This window comes from Buteo buteo, chromosome 8 (genome assembly GCF_964188355.1).
Source record: "Buteo buteo chromosome 8, bButBut1.hap1.1, whole genome shotgun sequence".
NCBI classification, from domain to species: domain Eukaryota; kingdom Metazoa; phylum Chordata; class Aves; order Accipitriformes; family Accipitridae; genus Buteo; species Buteo buteo.
In genome coordinates, this window is record NC_134178.1 from 25,000,035 (window position 1) to 25,017,735 (window position 17,701).

The following is a 17,701-nucleotide window of genomic DNA, read 5'->3' on the forward strand; positions in this document are numbered from 1 at the left end:
CAAAAGCTTCACTCTTACTGGACTTACAGGTTAGGTCCTCTCTCCTGTGAACTTCCTAACATTACAGAGCTCCTAGTGCACTTGAACTACAACAACAAAATAATAACTGTGACTGAAACTGTCAAGGATTTACATGAAAATCACACAGTGTAACTCAAGCAAAGACCCCAAAATATCTGTAAAATTCAACATTGTTAAAATTAAAGAAAGCTGAAGCCTGTTTTGTGCATTCTGTAAGCCACAGTGTCTACTGATAAGCAAGCTAGTAAGACTTCTCTACCCACCTGAAATACAACTGCAAAAATAAGACACGGCAAAACAGACAAGTTCAGAGAGAGATTAGTTGGACAGTTTTGACAAAGATGGTAATTAATCACCAAAGCAAAAGTCACTGTAGATTCTGTATCAGTCAGGGTAGATTCCGTATCACTTGAAGTGTTAAAATGTAACTAGGTATCTTTCTAAGAAGTAAGTTTGAACTTAATTTAGAAAAATCCTATAGCCACACTAGAGATCACTGATCACAACACTGAGTGGCCTTTGTGATCTACAAAATGTAGGCTGTTCAATAAACAACAAGATTTTAGAAATCTTCTCCAGCTTCTAGACTCCTTAAATTTAGAAAAGCATAGTGCCTTTTGTCAGAATTATAGCTACCGTTAACCTGTGGTAGACTTTTGGATTTCTTTTCTCCATTGTTTTTCAAAGCTAGGACACACACTGTATGGCGACTCACTTTCATTCAGTTCAAACAGGTCATCCCTTTCCAATGGCTTCTTATAGCCTGTAGATATTAGTCTGAAAGAAAGCAATGAATTTAGACAGCATAAAATACAGCAGACAAACAAACAGAACTATTAACTCAAAAAGCTAACAATATAATTTAGTGTATATAAATAAACTGTATAATCAAAATAATATATGTAATTCTATAAAGGCTACAGACTAAATAGTGGAACATACTTACAATCACCTTAAATACACTGAAATTCACCTGAAGTATGAAGAGCCAAGCAGATTGTCACATCTGAACAGCAAATTCTGAACCTTTGTATGTCAGAATCTGTCTACGTTTCTGATCCCGTATTTCTTTATAGAAAAATACACTATTTCATAAACAAATGTGTGTAGCATCGTTACCCACTTACTATTGTGATCTGGAACGAAATACCTTTTCTATCACAGATCATTCCTGCGCCAGTCAGTGCCAGCACTGGGCTTGGGACTAATGTGTGTGCTGTTGTGCTTATCACAGGACAGAAAGTAAGACTCAGAAACACTCTTCTGGAGGCTGTAAATTCTGGTGGGGGTGGACCTCACTATCTCCAAGGGCCACCCAGATATCTACTGAAGCTATAACATTAATAAAAAGTGAATTTGCCTTATGCCTGATAAATTAAGGCAAAAATAACACAGCTTCTCACTAAGAGCGCCAGCTTTTGAGGCAGATGAGAAAAGCAGACCAATTGGTACTTGAGTGGGAACTGTTGTTTAAGAGTTCTGCATAACTCATCTAAATGCTAAAACTCACTGCTGCCGGAGGATAAATAGATCTACCAAATGCAGTCTGCACCACAATCTCCAGATTGCATGAATTCTAAAGAAACATATTATAGCATTATGGGTTCATTATGTAACAACTAATTTGAGACTTCCTTATTTAGATTGCAAACACTTAAGGTGAGTATATATTAGCCATAATTTATTGTGTTTGCTTGTGATTGGAAAGAGGGAACATACCTAATGTTCACAATATTAGTTTAATTGCATCCAGTTATTTCATAGCTAAATAAGCTCTCACTGAGCTGAACTGAAATCCTCCCCCCCGCCTTCTTTTGTTAAACATTGTGGAATTGGTTAAAAAATAAAAAGGATAGCCTAGCTTGAACATTTGGGTGAACACTGTGACACAATGAACACATAAGTGTCATATAGAAGCACTGCAGTCAGTACACTACATAACTTTCTAGAAAAAATGAAAATTTATATTTATGGTGTAGAATGCAAGGATTGGTAAAAACCAAAGCTACTTTGATACTGATAGTGAACTCCTAACTTCAACAGGGCCAGAGTTCAACTGAATACTCTGAATCCTTGAAACAATCTGATTGTTTTGTCTCAGCTTATTAATAGCAAATACTACTTTCAGTTTTTCCTTAAAATTAATAATACTGAATAAAGCAAGAAGCAGTTATAATATTCTTTAAATGGTTTTTTTCCTCACTTTTAGATTTTTGAAATGTGTATGTCTGACTCAAATGATTTTTAAAGAAGAAAAAAGAAAAATGTTATAAAAGAGTAATGGTCACAAGACATAACACATGAAATTGTTTGAAATAACATCCAAAATATGAAGTGACCGGAAGCTGCATGACTTGATATAGTTGAGCTTTCAGTTCCTATTTTTGAGTGGAAAATTTCCCAAGAAGTAGAGGGACTTATCAGTGTTTATGAGCAGGTGATCTGCAGTAATAACATCCAGTCTGCCATAAAAGAGGGAGGAAAATGAGCATGAAATTGGTGACTTGGAAAATATCTAAAATGTACTACTGCATATTTGTTCCTGGAGATCTAGCAAATTGTTGTATCACTACATGGAGTATAAAGGAAACCTTATTTTTAATTTTTGTCTATTGCCAAACTTTACACAGACAGATAATAAATAAAAAAAAGATAGCCTAATTTGGCCTTTTATATCCCATTGTCTAAAAATATTGTCTATTGTAACAAGAACATTGTGCTTAGTTATGAAAATATTGATGTTTTAAATAATGCCATTAGATAATGTATAAAATGGCTGTTACTATGTACAAACAATACTCCACAAAATATTTGAATATGACCTCTAAAAGTTATAAACTTTGATTTTTGTACAAAAAGCTAACAGCAAGCTAACAGCTTAGGCACAGGCTCAAGCCAGAATGATGGTGTGGAATGTAAGTGTGTGCTCTATAATTCCGTGAGCATCAATGAACATCAACAACCAGTTTATTAAATTCTCACCTGCTAAACCAGGAATATGTTAATTTACTGAAGAAAAAACCATTCTCTTCAGGGCTACGTTTCTGTTTAAAAAAGAAAAAAGGATAAATGTTACTTGAAAGACTGAAGAAGAAGTTGCGTTTGTTTTTTTTCTTTTACTAAACATGTAGTTTTTAGGAGCTATTTAATTCTGAGCTATAAGGTCTATACTTACACTTCTTTGTTACCTTCTCCCACCAATATGCTCTAACACAAGGTGTGAAGAATGAAAGAGATCTACAGTCTCATGACTTACTAGAATAACTTAACTTGCTGTAACAAGATATTAACCACCACCTTAGCTTGATTTTACACTGTTTACACATACCCTAGAGTATGATCACACCAACAGTAAAGCATAGGACTTGGACTTTATGATCTCTATGGGTTCCTTTCAACTTGAGATATTCTATGATTCTATGTCCAATACAAGCAAACCTTCCTTAAATCTTTGACAATTAAAATCCTGCAGATTTTTTTTTCCCCATTTGAAAACCTAGCTATTGGAAGCTACCAACTGCTAATACCTAAAGAACAGCAAACTCCTTTCAGACCCTAAGACATCAAGTACTAATAACACGTACTGTACACATAAATGAGGAGAAGAATACGAGGCTTGTGCACTGCTGCCAATTTTGTAATTCATTGGAGATAAGTGTAATAGAGGCAAACAAATATGAACTCTCCCATACTTCTCGAGGAATATGTATCCATACCCAAGAATGACTTCAGCACACCCAGGGAGTAAATTCTGCCCCTAAGTAATCACCATCTTAAAATAATTTCTAACTAAAGATGCAGTTACAGTTCTTTTCGGTAGGTGGTGTAAAAACCCCACCTATCAAAAATGTATGATGCCGGTGCTCTGAAATCCTGTATATTTTCCACAATTTTCCTTGTGCTTTCAGTGAAAAGCCAAATGATTAAATAATAATCCAAGAAACAAATACGCAACAAATATGTGTGCCCTCCTCCAACAAACACATCTGCTTGTGCATCTACTCACCCTTCACTATCAGACATAAGTGTTTGCCTTGGGCCATTACGATTTACACCCATACAGCACTGTTGCAACTATTGCCTTTTACTATTGAAGAACACAGTAGAAGCCTTGGTCACAAATATTCCCTGCTTAAATCCTGCTCCTATTCCTATCTGTGGCAAAGCTCCCATTCCCTTAAGAAGAGAATGACAAGAAATATTGAACAAAACCCTGCCCTAAAAATTATTCCCCCCTCATAAATTCAAAGGATGCAGCCCAGGACATATCAGTTGTCTTTTTTTTTTTTTTCTTTCCGCCACACACAGACCCAGCACGGATCCTACATGAAATCCGATCAGGTTTAAAGCAACCCCCCGCGGAGCCCCCGGGGCAGCAGGCAGGCCCTGGCGGGGAGGTACCCCGGCCTCAGCCCCGCCAATAACGCCTCCCCCCCGCTCGGCCGTCCGCTGCGCTGTGTCACCGTCTTGCCGGTGGGACTCGGGCGCTCGTACAAGCCGCCCCGCTGCCCGCGGGAGGCGGCCATGGCCCCTTCCCGAGGCGGACGCGCCGAAGAGACCGTTAACGGCCGCCCCGCGCGCGAGGGGAGAGGCGTCGGAGGCGGGACGCGGCCGCCGGAGGAGCAGGTGCGGGCGGGGGGGCGGTGCCTCAGCTGCAGCCGCAGCCTCAGCCTCCCCCGCAGCTTGGATCCCGTGAGGCCCCTCCGGTTCCCCAGCCCCGCCGGGCCCGAGAGGAGGCCCCCGGTAGCTCTGCCGGCCCGGCCCGGCCCCAGAGCTTGTGGTGAAATGCACTTTGTGCCCTAAAACGCGACCTGCAGCCGCCGAGGGCACCGTCTGCCTCTGATTCTTGTCTGGTTGCTGTCATTTAATGACAGGCGGGACGGACGTGTGTTGTACTAGTGGGCAGCACTCGAGTAAAATTGAGAGGGCAGGCAAGGGAACGGTGTGTGGTGGGGCATGTGCATCCTATCTTGTGACCAAATGTATAAAAAACTTTTTTTTTTTTTAACCGGCTCATAGCTGGATCTGCTACCAGAAGTTTATTGGTGCATCAGAAAATGACAAATGACAACAGTACTTTTGTCTTAGAGTTGGGCCCACAGAGCAGGCTGTTTGTGACAGGAGCTGTGTCTCCCACTTAAATCAGAGCGCTGCAGTGCTGTTGCTGCTGAACAGATAGATCCAACTTAAAATGCTTTAGGATAAAACTTAGAAAGCACATGCTCGCTGTTGACAGAACTACTCCACCTGGGACTGGCAGCTGGAAGTCCCGCGTGTCTCGAACCAGGCTGCTGCAGCACCGGGCACTCGGGCAGGTTGCATACCGGATAAGCAAGTTTTGGTCTTTGTTACTTCTCAATACTTTCTAGTTTTGCTTTTTGGAGGCTTCATACAGCTTGCTTACTAGTATTTAAATGTAAAGGTAGGTAGGAAGGAAGCTATAATAGCAATTTCCACTGCTGTGGTTTTTTCAGAGCATAAAAAGTTTTTCCAAAAGTTAATAGAAATCAGTATCTTGATTTTACTCTATAGTTAATACGGCACCTCCCCTTTGACCCTTGTTGACCTGGCACATTGCCACCTTAAATGAGAATGCATCACTGACTGCAGCGATACTGATTTCTCCAGAGTTTATGAGATTGTAATGGAAATAACTATGCACTGCATTCCATACAATAAAATACAGAGAAACAAATCTAAATGCAAGACCTATGTGACAGCAGGGAACACAAGGTCTTGTGGCCAGCCAGTAGAATGGGAAGTGAAAGACCAGGACAAAATAACAATAATTTAGAATCAGAACTACATAGAAAACATTCATTTCATATTCATGAAGAATTTTTAAAAGTGACTGAAACAGATAAGGGGTTGAAGTAATATTTGGTCAAGGCCAAACTCAAGTGGTTTTTGTTTCCAGTATTTTATTTCCTCAACATGGTGACAATGTAATCAAAGTATCAATGAGACCCTGACTAAAGGGATGTCTTAAGTTAACAGGTGTACAAAATAAATTTAGTTATGGCTAAAGTAATTTTAGCACATTCCCACATGCCTAGCTTTTCTTCTTTTAACACATTGATGAGTTTTAGGTAAGCAGATATTGAGAGGTGTTAAAATCCTTACCTCCCTCAGGAAAAAAAAAGACTGGGAAGAAAGAGGGCGAGAAAAATTACTTCTTTAGAAGAACTGTATGGATATTTTATCAGCCATATGCAATATGATCTTCCTTGACATTCCTTTTGTAGAGTATAATTGCATAGAACAGATTATTTTATCTATCCACTGGGGAAGTCTGATAAGGACACATTAGGATAGACCTGACTAAGCTGCTCTTTCTGCAGGCTAACTCTGATTTGGGCATCCGTTTCCTCTTTTGTCTGATGAACTTCACTTCTAACTTAACCTAACGTTAACATATTCTTCCTCTACTTGATTATATTTACATTTCTTTAACATAGGGAACAGGTTTAAAGAAATCCAGTGTATTTTACTTTTTAACTTTTGCCATTATTGTGGCAACTATTGTGATCAGCGACTTACTGCTATAATGTCAGCAGTATCTTCCAACAGAAGTTAGATTACATCTACATAGCTTAGTCCTAAAGTTACTGGGGGGGGGGGGAGGAATAATAAAAAAGATAAAGTGGCAAGTATTTGTATGGAAGAGGGAAAAAGGGAAAGGGATTGGGCAGATGTAGCAAGTTTCTTAAAACATAAGGCATAAATCTTATTGAAGACACAAACCTTTGTTACGTAAGTTCTTTCTAGAGAAGGTTGAATTTGGTTGCTAATGACATTTCAAGGGTGCCATACTGTGGTGTCTCTTAGGCTAAAGAAGTAATCCCTTTGGGAAGTTAAAAACAGTGTCTTGAGAAAATTATTTTATTAGCTATGATTTATCTTATCAGACAAAAGAGAAATCGTTGCAAGCTAAACATTCTTCCATTTCTGAAACTCATTTGGGCTTGTAAAACACATCACCTTCAAATCAGTAAACTTGGATATTCTTTCAATACCAGTGTAAGGATGAAAAGTAATCCTTTCAAGCAACCCAACATTATAACCAAGAAAACTGAGTTTAATAAAAACAAAATCCTTTTTTACTGTCAGGTTAAATTTGAAGCCTATTACTAGTCTCAACAGACGACTTAACTTTAAGCAATATTAAACAGCTGAAGATTAAGGGTTTTGCTTTCTCATATAATAGGATCTTAAAAGTGTTTCACCTGTACTTGTATAAGACAGTACCACTGTATCTGTCTATAGGTTGTTGGTGGCAGTTGCGAAAGATAGAAAATAGGTCATTTGACTACTTTGATTCATCACGATATGAGACGGTTTATTCTTCCTCTGCTACACAACGGAAAAACTTTTCTTCTTAAGAGGTAGTACTAACTCATGCTTTTGTGCTATTAATTAGATGAGATACCCATTAAATTTTTCATCCATTTGTTACAATGATCATTTAGATTCTCAAATAAGTGAACAAAACACTAGAGTAACTTTATAGATATAAAGATGCATATATATGCATGTAGTTCTAGTCAGTACATAACTGCAGCCATATAGTAGATACATTCATTTGAGTATTGATACATATCTAAGTCTTGTAGTTAGTGCAAATGCCCATGTTTTACTTCAGATTTACTACTGGAAAAAACTAGTTTCAATAACCATACAAGGTGATCCTAACTGAAAGTAACAACAGAGCTAAATTGGAAAAGAGAAGTTATAGGTGTTGATACTTCAGTGACAAGCGCGTCTCTGAAGTGACACTTGGGATTTCTAGCCTGCTCGCTTCAATGGCTCCAAAAAATTCTTACACCATACACAAAAATACATCCCATAAGTGATGAAAGTGATGCATATGCTTCACGAGTGGCTGAAATTATGTATTTTCATAAAGTTTCTATATTAGTGAAATAATAGCCTTCCATGATTCTTGGGGAGGGGGGAGAAATCAACTAGGTTTTTATCTTTATTAGGAAAGCTTTATCTTCTTAAGCATTTCCTATACCTTAAATAGTACTTTCCTCTTTAAATAGGTTGAGATTAAATGAAGTATCAGTATACTTTATGCACAACACATTTCAAAAATAATATGAAACTTGAACATTTTTTTTAATAAAGTGCAAAGATGAAAGATTTAATCTCTCTCAAATAAAAATAACAAATTTAATTTAAAAAAAAAAAAGATGAAACCAGTTAACACAGTATTAATGCGTCTTTTTCTTGGCTTTGTGCTTCTTGTATTTTTGGTCATGCTTTCTTTGTTTCTTTTTGTCATCCTCAATACTAGCGTCACTGTCACAACTTTGCTCTTCTCTCTTTCTTTTAGAGGTGCTTTTATTCACCTGGTGCACTTCACAGTCACTTGAATGTGGCAGGGCCAATTCAAAAGAACTCTGTGCAGATCTAAAATTTGCAGCTTGATTCTGATAGAGAGAAAAGGATAAATTTGAAGGCAGTGGTGGAGTCATCTGATAGTAAGGAAATTGTTGACCCATTGGACTCTGTACTGTGTACTGCTGTGCTAAAAAATGGTTCATCTAGAGAAATAGAAACTTGAGTTGTTAACACTGTAAGGAGAAAGTTCTGAGGAGTTTAATTTTGCATGCATTACAGCTTCTACAATGAAACTACTGATAAATTATAAAATAACATAACACAGAACATTTGAGAGTAAAGCTCATATTTTATTATATCAACTAGTATAGTTGGAAAAAGTAGACATTCATGGCAAAGTTAGAACAGAGACATAATCTGATTTAAGATTAAACTGCCAGTTAGTCTTTGTGTAAGGTAATCAACATGGCATTCCTTTCATTTTTACATCTATGTATGTTACAAACATTTGTAACTGCAATGCTTATTGTTAATGTAAAGACATGCACATCTGCATTTTTTTTTAACCTGGTTTAACTAATTTTAAAGTTAATGTGGAACAAAGCATTCCAACAAGGTATAGTGAATCCCTAGATCAAAGGACTTGGAACAACACAGTAAGTGCCCAGCTTCATGCTACAGTCCCTGAAGTATCCCAAGAGTCCTTCTCATACAAAATGCACAGCCCAAATACAGAAATAGAGCTACAAAGGTCAGAAAAGAGTAGCTTTCTACTGACTGGCAGTAACCAGAAAAATTAGGGGGAGCATGTCCGAGTATGTTATATGTGCAAACAGACTCCAAGTGAGTAACCTGCCTGCCTCACCCAAATAAAGGTGAGGTAGATGCGTGAAGTTGTACACGTGACGAGATTGCTTCCTGCTGAAGCTGCAACAAACTGTCATTGGAGGCACACTGCAATACCATCCCTTCTAGCAGACAGAAAATGGGATGAAGTTGGTCATGTGTGCTGGTCTGCTGAGTTTGGTCTCTCAGTGTTTACATACTGCATTGTTACTGAGCTGTGGGTTCATCAGCAAGCATAGCAGGGGAGATAGTACACTCCCAAGCCTTCCAACCACAACGGAGGGGATGGGAAAGTTTCTGCAAGCACCAGCTCTTCTGAGGGCACAGCCTGGTACGAGGGGAGGCAGGCTGCCAGTGCATCTGTGCAACAGGGAACAGACCCCGTCCATTCTCCTGCTCAGATTGCAGCTAGCAAGAGTCATCTACCCAGACTACACCCCTTCTACAGTTACAAAGGGCTGGCCATTCCCCAGTCAGACTGGGTGGCAGCAATACTGTCCACAGTTGGTACCTCACATTAAATGCTGGGTTTCTTCACTCCTACCAATCCATACTGATCAGATTCAGAAGCTCCATGATGCGTTTGGTGAGTAGGGCTTGGCCCACACATTGCCATCTGAAGAGACCCGTTCCCTTGCCTTGTGGAATGGCTCAGATAAAAAGAGATTAGGACAAGAATGGCCCCGTGCACCAGAGTCTGTTAGAGGGGAAGTGGAATATGGGTTCTCACTGTCTAGTGCTATGAAAGTAAATCATGAATATGAGAACTGCAGGGGCATGTGAAGGTTCAGGCCAGAAACCCTCAAACTGTTGTTGCCCGAACTTGGGCAGTGGTGATTTGTTGGGCAAGTTTTAGGCTTGGTTTTAGGATATTTAAAGTTTTTGTTGGGCATTTCTGAATTGAGTAGAAGACCTAAGAAGTTCTGACTGAATTAACTGTATATGGAGAAGCTATTGCTTGCATGTTTGTAATTTTACTAGGTTAGCTTGTGTAACCAAGGGGATTTGATCTGGAGCACAGTACAGGAAAGAGCTCTCTTTGTAGACTGACATTTTTAGCCTCCCTAAGCTATATACCTTTAAGACACTCCTGCAGTAAGAAAATGGTTTGGTTTGGTAGATCCCCTGTTATTATAGTACCTTAAAGTGCTAAAATGAACAGACCTAATACAGTCAAAGTTAGCAGCCTAAACCACATTTTAAGACATTAAATAAGCACTGTGTTTGCAGAAAAGCAGAATACATCCAACTTCATAAAAAAGGTCCCAAATTTTTAACTTTTAACGCAAACTCACCATCTTTTGAAAGCCTGAGTATTCATGAGGTAAACTATTGTTCATTGGAAAAGGAGTAACAGGAAATGGAGGATTTCCATAAGGCTCTTGATACCTAGAAAAAACAAGCAAACATACAGATTCGAGACATCCACCATATACCGCTTACCAGAGTGCTGAGACTTAACTCTTGGGCTACAATGAGTATATCCAAGAGGAGAACTGAGATATTAACAACTGCTTCCATGAAAAAAAACCCTGATAAAACAAGGAAAATACACCCAAAGGCTCAATTAATGAGTAATCTTCATGTGTACTTAAGTGCAGATGCAGAATAGTTCTGGATTTCACCACAGGAGTTTAGCTTCCACAGAGAGTTCTGTCACATTTGTAACTAAAAATGTTAAAATATTGAAAAATACTGAATCTGGGGTATTCAGACTTCCATTATAACAGGTTTATAACCTGTGCATTCATATGTGCATGACAGCTGCTTGTACATATAGACACAAAAAATACAGATATAAACTCAGTGGGGTTTATAAAGATTATCTCCATTGTCAGATTCCGCCCCCCCCCCCCAAGAACTGCAAACATTGTTACTACAAACACCGTATTTCAGTATTTTCTCATGGTCCTTTATCTTGCAGAAACAAAGAATGGAAAATTCAGGCTAATTGAACCTCTGGCAAGCTAAACAACCAAACATAAAATTAACTACAGCCCACTGCAAGTCATCAGTAAGGATGCAATTGAAGCATGCAACAGCTGTTTTAACAAAAAGCCTGAAGATTGCTCTACCACATGAACTGATTTTCTTAATAAGATTTTTAAAAAATTACAATCATATGGTTCATTCACAGGTGGTTTTTGTTACCTATACAAAGGTGAATATAAGTCAGTATGGTTCTCAAAACCATGCGTAGGGCTGTTTAGTTCTGGTGAGCGAGAACTCCCTGTAAATAAGACAAGAACATAATGACTATTCAGTTATGACTATTCAATTAACAAGTCAAAAACACAGAAAGTGTTCTGTGTCATCTGTAGTGTGCTATTATATCTAAGGTAGTATACAAAGATAAGCTGCCATTTTATGGCAGATAATCTATAGCATCACTTTACTGCTTGAAAATGTTCATTTATCATTTATTCACTTACAGAAGCATAAATCAAGGCTATTGAAGTAATCAAGAACACAATAATTCCCACTCAGTTACAGATACAGGAGATGCTTCTGGTTTTAGGAACCTCAGCCACTCTACTTAAACCCAGCAACTGCTCTGTACAGCCTTTGAAGTAAGGAGTGGCACAGTGCATAGTGGGAACATGAGTCCTTAATATTTGGGTTGCAAATGCTGCCTGCATTAGCTTTCTAGGTGGTTTATTTTCATAAACATAAAACTAAGAATGTGACTTATTTGACTATATTCTTTGGACTACAATCCCTTCCACTTAAAACGACAGCTCTGGTAACTCTCTGGCTTTAGTATATAAACTACCAAACAGCTTGATAGTTGCTGCACTTACTGAATCAACTTTTCCTGCCAGACTGCAAGTTAAAGTCACACCATGATTCCTGACTGTAATCTGGCATGAAAACCTGTGTTACTGTGTTTTCCATACAGTGTGGTCTGAGCTGGCTTGCAGGTTATGCTGTTCTGAACCAACCCATTGTATTATCTTAGTAAACAAAAAATAGAAAGACTGAATCCTTCCCTACATAAAAGCCACAAGTTTTTGTTTCTTAAAAAAAAAAAAGGACTGTAATTTGCTCCAACTATAAATTGTCATCTTTGTAAAAGACTGTAGGAGTCAAAAATAGTCATTAAAAAAAAATATTTACAAAGACTTAATCATTGAGACTACTAAACATACCAAGCCGACACTGCACTTTAATTGGCCTTCCATACAAACGTATTCCATTCAGCAAAGCTATTGCATAAGGCACTGATTCTTTGTGCTTAAAGCAGACAAATCCAAAAGACTTAGTTTTTCCTTCTTTGTCCTTACACATCGTCACATCAGTTAATGGTCCAGCCTGAAAGAAATTTGTATTATTTTATCAGAGAAATTAACAGTGACATTTCATTCTGAGTACTTCATGATGTATATTCTGCCATTTTCAGAAACAGTGTACATTTCTTAGTATAAGAATCTCTACTTCATTTTGAAAATGTCTCTCCACAGTCCCCAAGCTGAAATTCTGAGCCTTCTACAAACAAAAATCAGCTCCATGAAACGTTAAAAGAGAACCAAGCATCAGTTCCTGGGTGATGTCTAGTCTTTAACAATCAGATTTTTTAAATTATATTTAAAATTTGATGATAGGTGCTGCAAGGGGGAAGACTGATCTGCTGACTCCATAGCAAGAGTTATGTTATGTCTGTACAGCTGCTAGTACAACTATTACAGAGGTTTTTTGCACAGCTAACATAACTAAGCAAACTGATAACATCAGCTATGTAAAAGTGACCTACTCCATTAATATGCTTCTATTTTACTCACGCTTAAATTTCTAAAACAGGCAGCATCAACACTGTGAGAAAGCAAACCTGAATAGAGAGTAGTGCTTCTGGAACCACCACAAAGCAGTGTTTTCTGTACTGCCTAACCCTCATCACAACTGCATGGCAAGGAATCAAAGAGACCCTATCATTTCATCAGAGATAACGTACTGTTTCTGCTCAATACACACATAAGTGTTTTTGCTGAAAAATGAAACTCCCCTACACCCAACCCTGGTGGAAGTAGGGGGGATGTCATATAGACAAACATAAAGGATCAAAAATAACGTACCATTTTTTATTATTGGTGCAGAAGGTGATCAGGCGGTAAAGCAACAGATACTACCTAGGTTGTCCTGTGCAGGGAATCTTCAAAATGCTGATCTCGTCTTTCCAAATATCTTGAAGTTCGGTGGGGGTTTTGGGGGTTTCTTTTGGTGTTTTTTTTTTTTTTTTTTTTTGTTCTTTTTGGTTTGGTTTTGGGTTTTTTTTTGGGGGGGGGAGGCAGGGTGTTGTTTGTTTTTAAAGAATGGATTTCAGTAAGATTCTGAACATGTTTATTTTTGCTTGACTTGGCTCCTTAAGGCATTTTTGTTGTTCTGCACTACACTGCAGTTTGTAAAAAAAGTATATCTATCCAGTCTTGTGATTATTATTTGCCTAGCAAGGAGGATCTGGTTCTTCAAGAACTAGAAGCAACAAACTCAAGTCCTTTGCAGATCAGTCTTTTAAATATGTAGTCTTCCTGTTCATAAATAAAAATATTAATAGTTTAGAAGTAATAATAGATACTTGCTCATAATTTGATGGGGGAAAAGCTACAGGTCAGGAGAGCATCTTTAGGACTATGCCATGGCAGGAATATTGAACTGTATACTTTCCAAAAAAGGACAATGCTGCAATGAGAAGCATATGCTGTTGCAGCAAAAGACAGAGAAACTTGAGTGAGAACAAGATGAAGAGAAGGAAAAAGGTAAGTAGGTGTTATTGGGATGACCTAAAGACCCAGATAAAAGTCAGGAGTTGGATGACTGCTGCAGATTATGCAGGGGAGTCATGCAAAACTACATTCTGAGAGCATACACTTATTTTTATCACTTTTGTACCAGAATTTGTATGGTATTATTCCTGTCCCCAGTAAGATAAGTTTAGGTTTTCTTAACCTAACATTTACAGTTAAACAGCAGACTACTGTTTAGTATTGACAACAGGTAGGAATACTGCATAGAAAATAAGGAAAAAAGAAAAAAAAAAAGAAGAAACAACTGCTTCTTAGCTAATTTTAGGGAAAAGTTAAAAACTGAAATTTAGGAAGAGATGGGAACCACTAAAAACCCAAAGGGCTAGAATATACCAAACAAAGAGGCCTTCCAATGCAAATGGGGTAGCATGCTGAGGTCTTCCCTAGTTAACAAGTATCAAATTAGTGGAATAAAACTGGTAAGTAGAAATAGTTTTGATTAGCAAATGAAATAGCAAGAGAACAGATGATTCTGCCCACCTCTTTTTTTGCAAACTCACCAGAAGGAAGCAAGGTTCATTCTTAGATTGGGGGAAATGAGTGGATTGGTAGAAGCAAGTTTATCACCATGCTGTTAAACTGGTGATAAACTGTCCAGTCAGAGTCTGGGACCTTTTAGCTTGACAGAGGCTGACTGGATCATGCCAGGAGGAAAAAAAAAAAAAAACAAAACACAAAACAAACACACCATAAACAAATTCAGGAAAAGCCCATAATCAGCAACTATTATCAATCCACCTTGAAATTTGATGCTTGCATTAGTGATAAAATGCTCCCTCTCCATATCTTGCCCCCTCTTTTCCTTACTCCTTTCAGGTTAACAAGCTTGGCTTAGCCAGAGACGTTGCCCATGTGAGACCAAAACTGAAGCCAAGTCAGTGTCCTAATACTTTCTGTCTTTGCCATTTTCTTTCTTCCTTGGCATGCCTTATTTCCAAAGAAAGAGAATTAAGCCCAGCTTTGAAATGGGTCCAGCTACTTAGTATTTTCCCACCATGTCCCTGAAAATCCCACCGATGGAGCTTTTAATATCTCCTCAAGCATTAAAATGTAAAACGTTTTGATATAAAGGCCATTTATAGGTGGAAGTCCAGAGCCCCACCTGCAGATCACTCCTATTGCCTCTCGCACTCTGCTAACAGTTTCAGCCTTGCTCCACACATTTTCGGGTTTTACACTAATTTTTCTTAATCAAACCATTGATCAAAAATTGACTGCTCAGAATATTTTTAAAAAAGCGTAAAAAAGATTTTTCCTCGGGGATTTTAGAAAGCATCTTTAAGTGACTTAACTTCCTCACTAACTTGGGGCCCATCTGCGGCACCGAAACTTGCACACCCGGAGGAGGCAAAACCGAGGAAGGGAGGGGAGACGGGCGGGACGGGCACCGCTCCTGGCCGCAGCGCGCCCAGGGTCACGGAGCCGCAGCGGCGGCCGCGAACGGGCGAGATACAAAGCGGGCTCCTGTCCCCGCGGACCGCCGGGCGCGGAGGCCTGCGGACGGCAGGCGCCGGCCGCCGCACCCCGCGGTGCGCTGCGCTGCGGTGCGGAGGGCTGCCGGAAGGTCCCGGTCCCGGCCCGGGCCGCGGCCGCCCGGCGAGCTTCGCGTTCTCCGGCCGCTCACAGCGCTTCGCTCCTGCGGCAGAGGCTGCCGCAGCCGCTCTCCGGCGCCGCGAGCCTCGGCCCGGCCCGGCCCGGCCCCGGGCACAACCCGGCCGCCGCGCCCGGCTGGCGCCCCCCGCGGGCTCCGCCCCGCGGCCCCGTCCCGCCCCTGGGGGCCCGCCCTCCACCTGCAGGAAGAGCTCGTAGAGGATTTCCTCCCGCACGCGGCTCTCCAGGTTCCCCACGAACAGCGTCCGCTCCGCCTCCTCGGACCGCCCCGGCGAGGACATGGCGCCGCCGCCGCCGGGCTCGCTGAGGGAGGGGATGGGGGGCGCGCCCCCGCTGCCGCAAAGCGCCGCGCGACGGGGCGCGTTGCCGGGGCGCGGGCTCGGTGTCTTAGCAACGCGGGAGCGCGGGCGGGCTGCCGGAGGGCTCCGTGCGGGGGGAGGGGCGTCGCGTAGAGACGGGGGCGTCGTGCGGGTCCGCTGGGACGGGACGGGACGCGGTCGGTCCGGGGGCGGGCCCGGGCCCGGGTCCGGGGGCGGGTCCGGCCGGAGGCCTTCCCGCAGCTGCGGCAGGGCTACGTTTTATGTAGCGGCGTGTTTGGGAGACGCTACGTGTGCAGTTGGTGCCAGACGCGGCAGGCCCTCGCTCGTGCCGTTACTCTGCGGGGAACTTCACCGTTGTAAGACGTTTCCTTCGTTTTTTCTTGCTCGGGTTTTCCCCGCTGACCAGAGGAAAAGATTGTTATCGCCAGACCTACCGGTGGAAGCGTGTATTGTACAGAAACGTGGCCTCGGGGAGAAGTGCGTGTGCCCCTGGAGTATTTCCTTCTCGTCTGTGTGAAACTGCAGGCGGGCAGTGAGGAACTGGCAGAAAACCCCATAACCGTACGAAAACAGAGCTGAAAAGCTCTGTTCTCCGCCTGCCGCCTTGTGGGCCAGATGGGTACTGCAGCTGCTGGAGGAGGGCCGGGTGACAAATACTTCAGAAACCTTTAAAACCCTCAAGTGTTTTAGTCATCAGTAGGATAAAGCGTTGTGATAGTTACTAATAAAATACACATGTAAAGTGTTGGATGTTGTTCCTTTCTCAAGATTTAAAAAGAGCTGGAATATGATTGCTATTTACATGTTCCTTTTCCGGGTTAAGTAAAGGTGGCCCGTCCACTTAGGTTAAGACCAGTGATTAGTCTCTTTCAGCAGGATAGATGACGCATCATGATTCCAAGCCCCTTGTTGTCCCTACATACTACCAATGCCCTATCCTGTCTCGCTTGCCCTTCGGCACTCCTGGAGGTCCAGCTCCCACCTCTGATAGATAGAAAGAAAGAATCAGTTTATTTACAATTCATTAGTTCATACAATTGCAATTCATTAATTCATTAAGATCTTAAAATAGTTCGTGCTTGACTAGCAAATATATGTACAATATCTATTGACATAAATAGCGCCCGATTTGATAGACGACGAGTGACCTCTTCCTGTCAGGAACTGGACAGTCCTAGTTCTGCTCACAGTTTGTAGGTGCCTTGATACCACTTGCCACATGCTCCTGTAGGAAATCCAATAAATTTAATAGTAGTGGCATTCATCAGTTCTTCAACTTGATCTTTAAGATGTTGGTGTTTGTTTTATCTGCTGCTGCATCTGCCAAAGATGTTGATTTACTCTTGTACCTAACTGTGATGTCTACTACAACGACCTGACCTCCTTTAACGAATACCAGGTCTGGTTTGTATAATTAATTTTATTCATCTTTCAGCAGCAGCTCCTGGAATACTGCCCAATCTTTCTTTTTGGCTTCATCCACCAACAATTCACATAGTTGGTTATGTCTCTTAATGCTAGCGTCTTGCACTGCGGGGCATTATCCAATAATACGCGAGCAGGTCTCATTCTCTGCCTGACAATGCCAACAAAATTTAATCCGAGTGTCTTGTCTGCCCCTTGCCAAAAATTCTCTTGTGGGGTAGACGTTAGCTCTTAGCTGTAATGCCGTGATGAGCTTTCGGTGGGGAATGTCTCTGTAATACTCAATCCAGCTGTTACTGATTTTATCCTTCTCAAAGTTGGAAATTCCACAGC

General features: G+C 40.8%; 1 protein-coding gene and 1 pseudogene across 5 annotated transcripts; both read right to left on the reverse strand.

Moving 5' to 3' along the window:
• The window catches only part of LOC142034094 (ATP-binding cassette sub-family C member 2-like), a 34,709-nt pseudogene extending 30,162 nt beyond the window's left edge, over positions 1-4,547 (reverse strand).
• A 2,105-nt stretch (positions 4,548-6,652) lies between these two features.
• Positions 6,653-16,318, reverse strand: RBM11 (RNA binding motif protein 11). 5 transcript variants are annotated; one of them, XM_075033937.1, is made up of 6 exons: positions 15,803-15,933; positions 13,284-13,736; positions 12,363-12,525; positions 11,365-11,443; positions 10,509-10,602; positions 6,653-8,570 (listed from the first exon to the last, which is right to left on the reverse strand). In XM_075033937.1, exons 2-6 carry the CDS (start codon positions 13,284-13,286, stop codon positions 8,238-8,240), a joined length of 672 nt encoding a protein of 223 aa, XP_074890038.1. In that variant the 5' UTR covers positions 13,287-13,736; positions 15,803-15,933; the 3' UTR covers positions 6,653-8,237. The 5 variants fall into 5 exon arrangements, with proteins under 5 accessions (XP_074890038.1, XP_074890037.1, XP_074890039.1 ...); XM_075033936.1 differs by having other exon boundaries at positions 13,284-14,646; positions 15,803-15,914; XM_075033938.1 differs by lacking the exon at positions 13,284-13,736 and having other exon boundaries at positions 6,653-8,456; positions 15,803-16,318.
• Between the last annotated feature and the right edge of the window lie 1,383 nt (positions 16,319-17,701).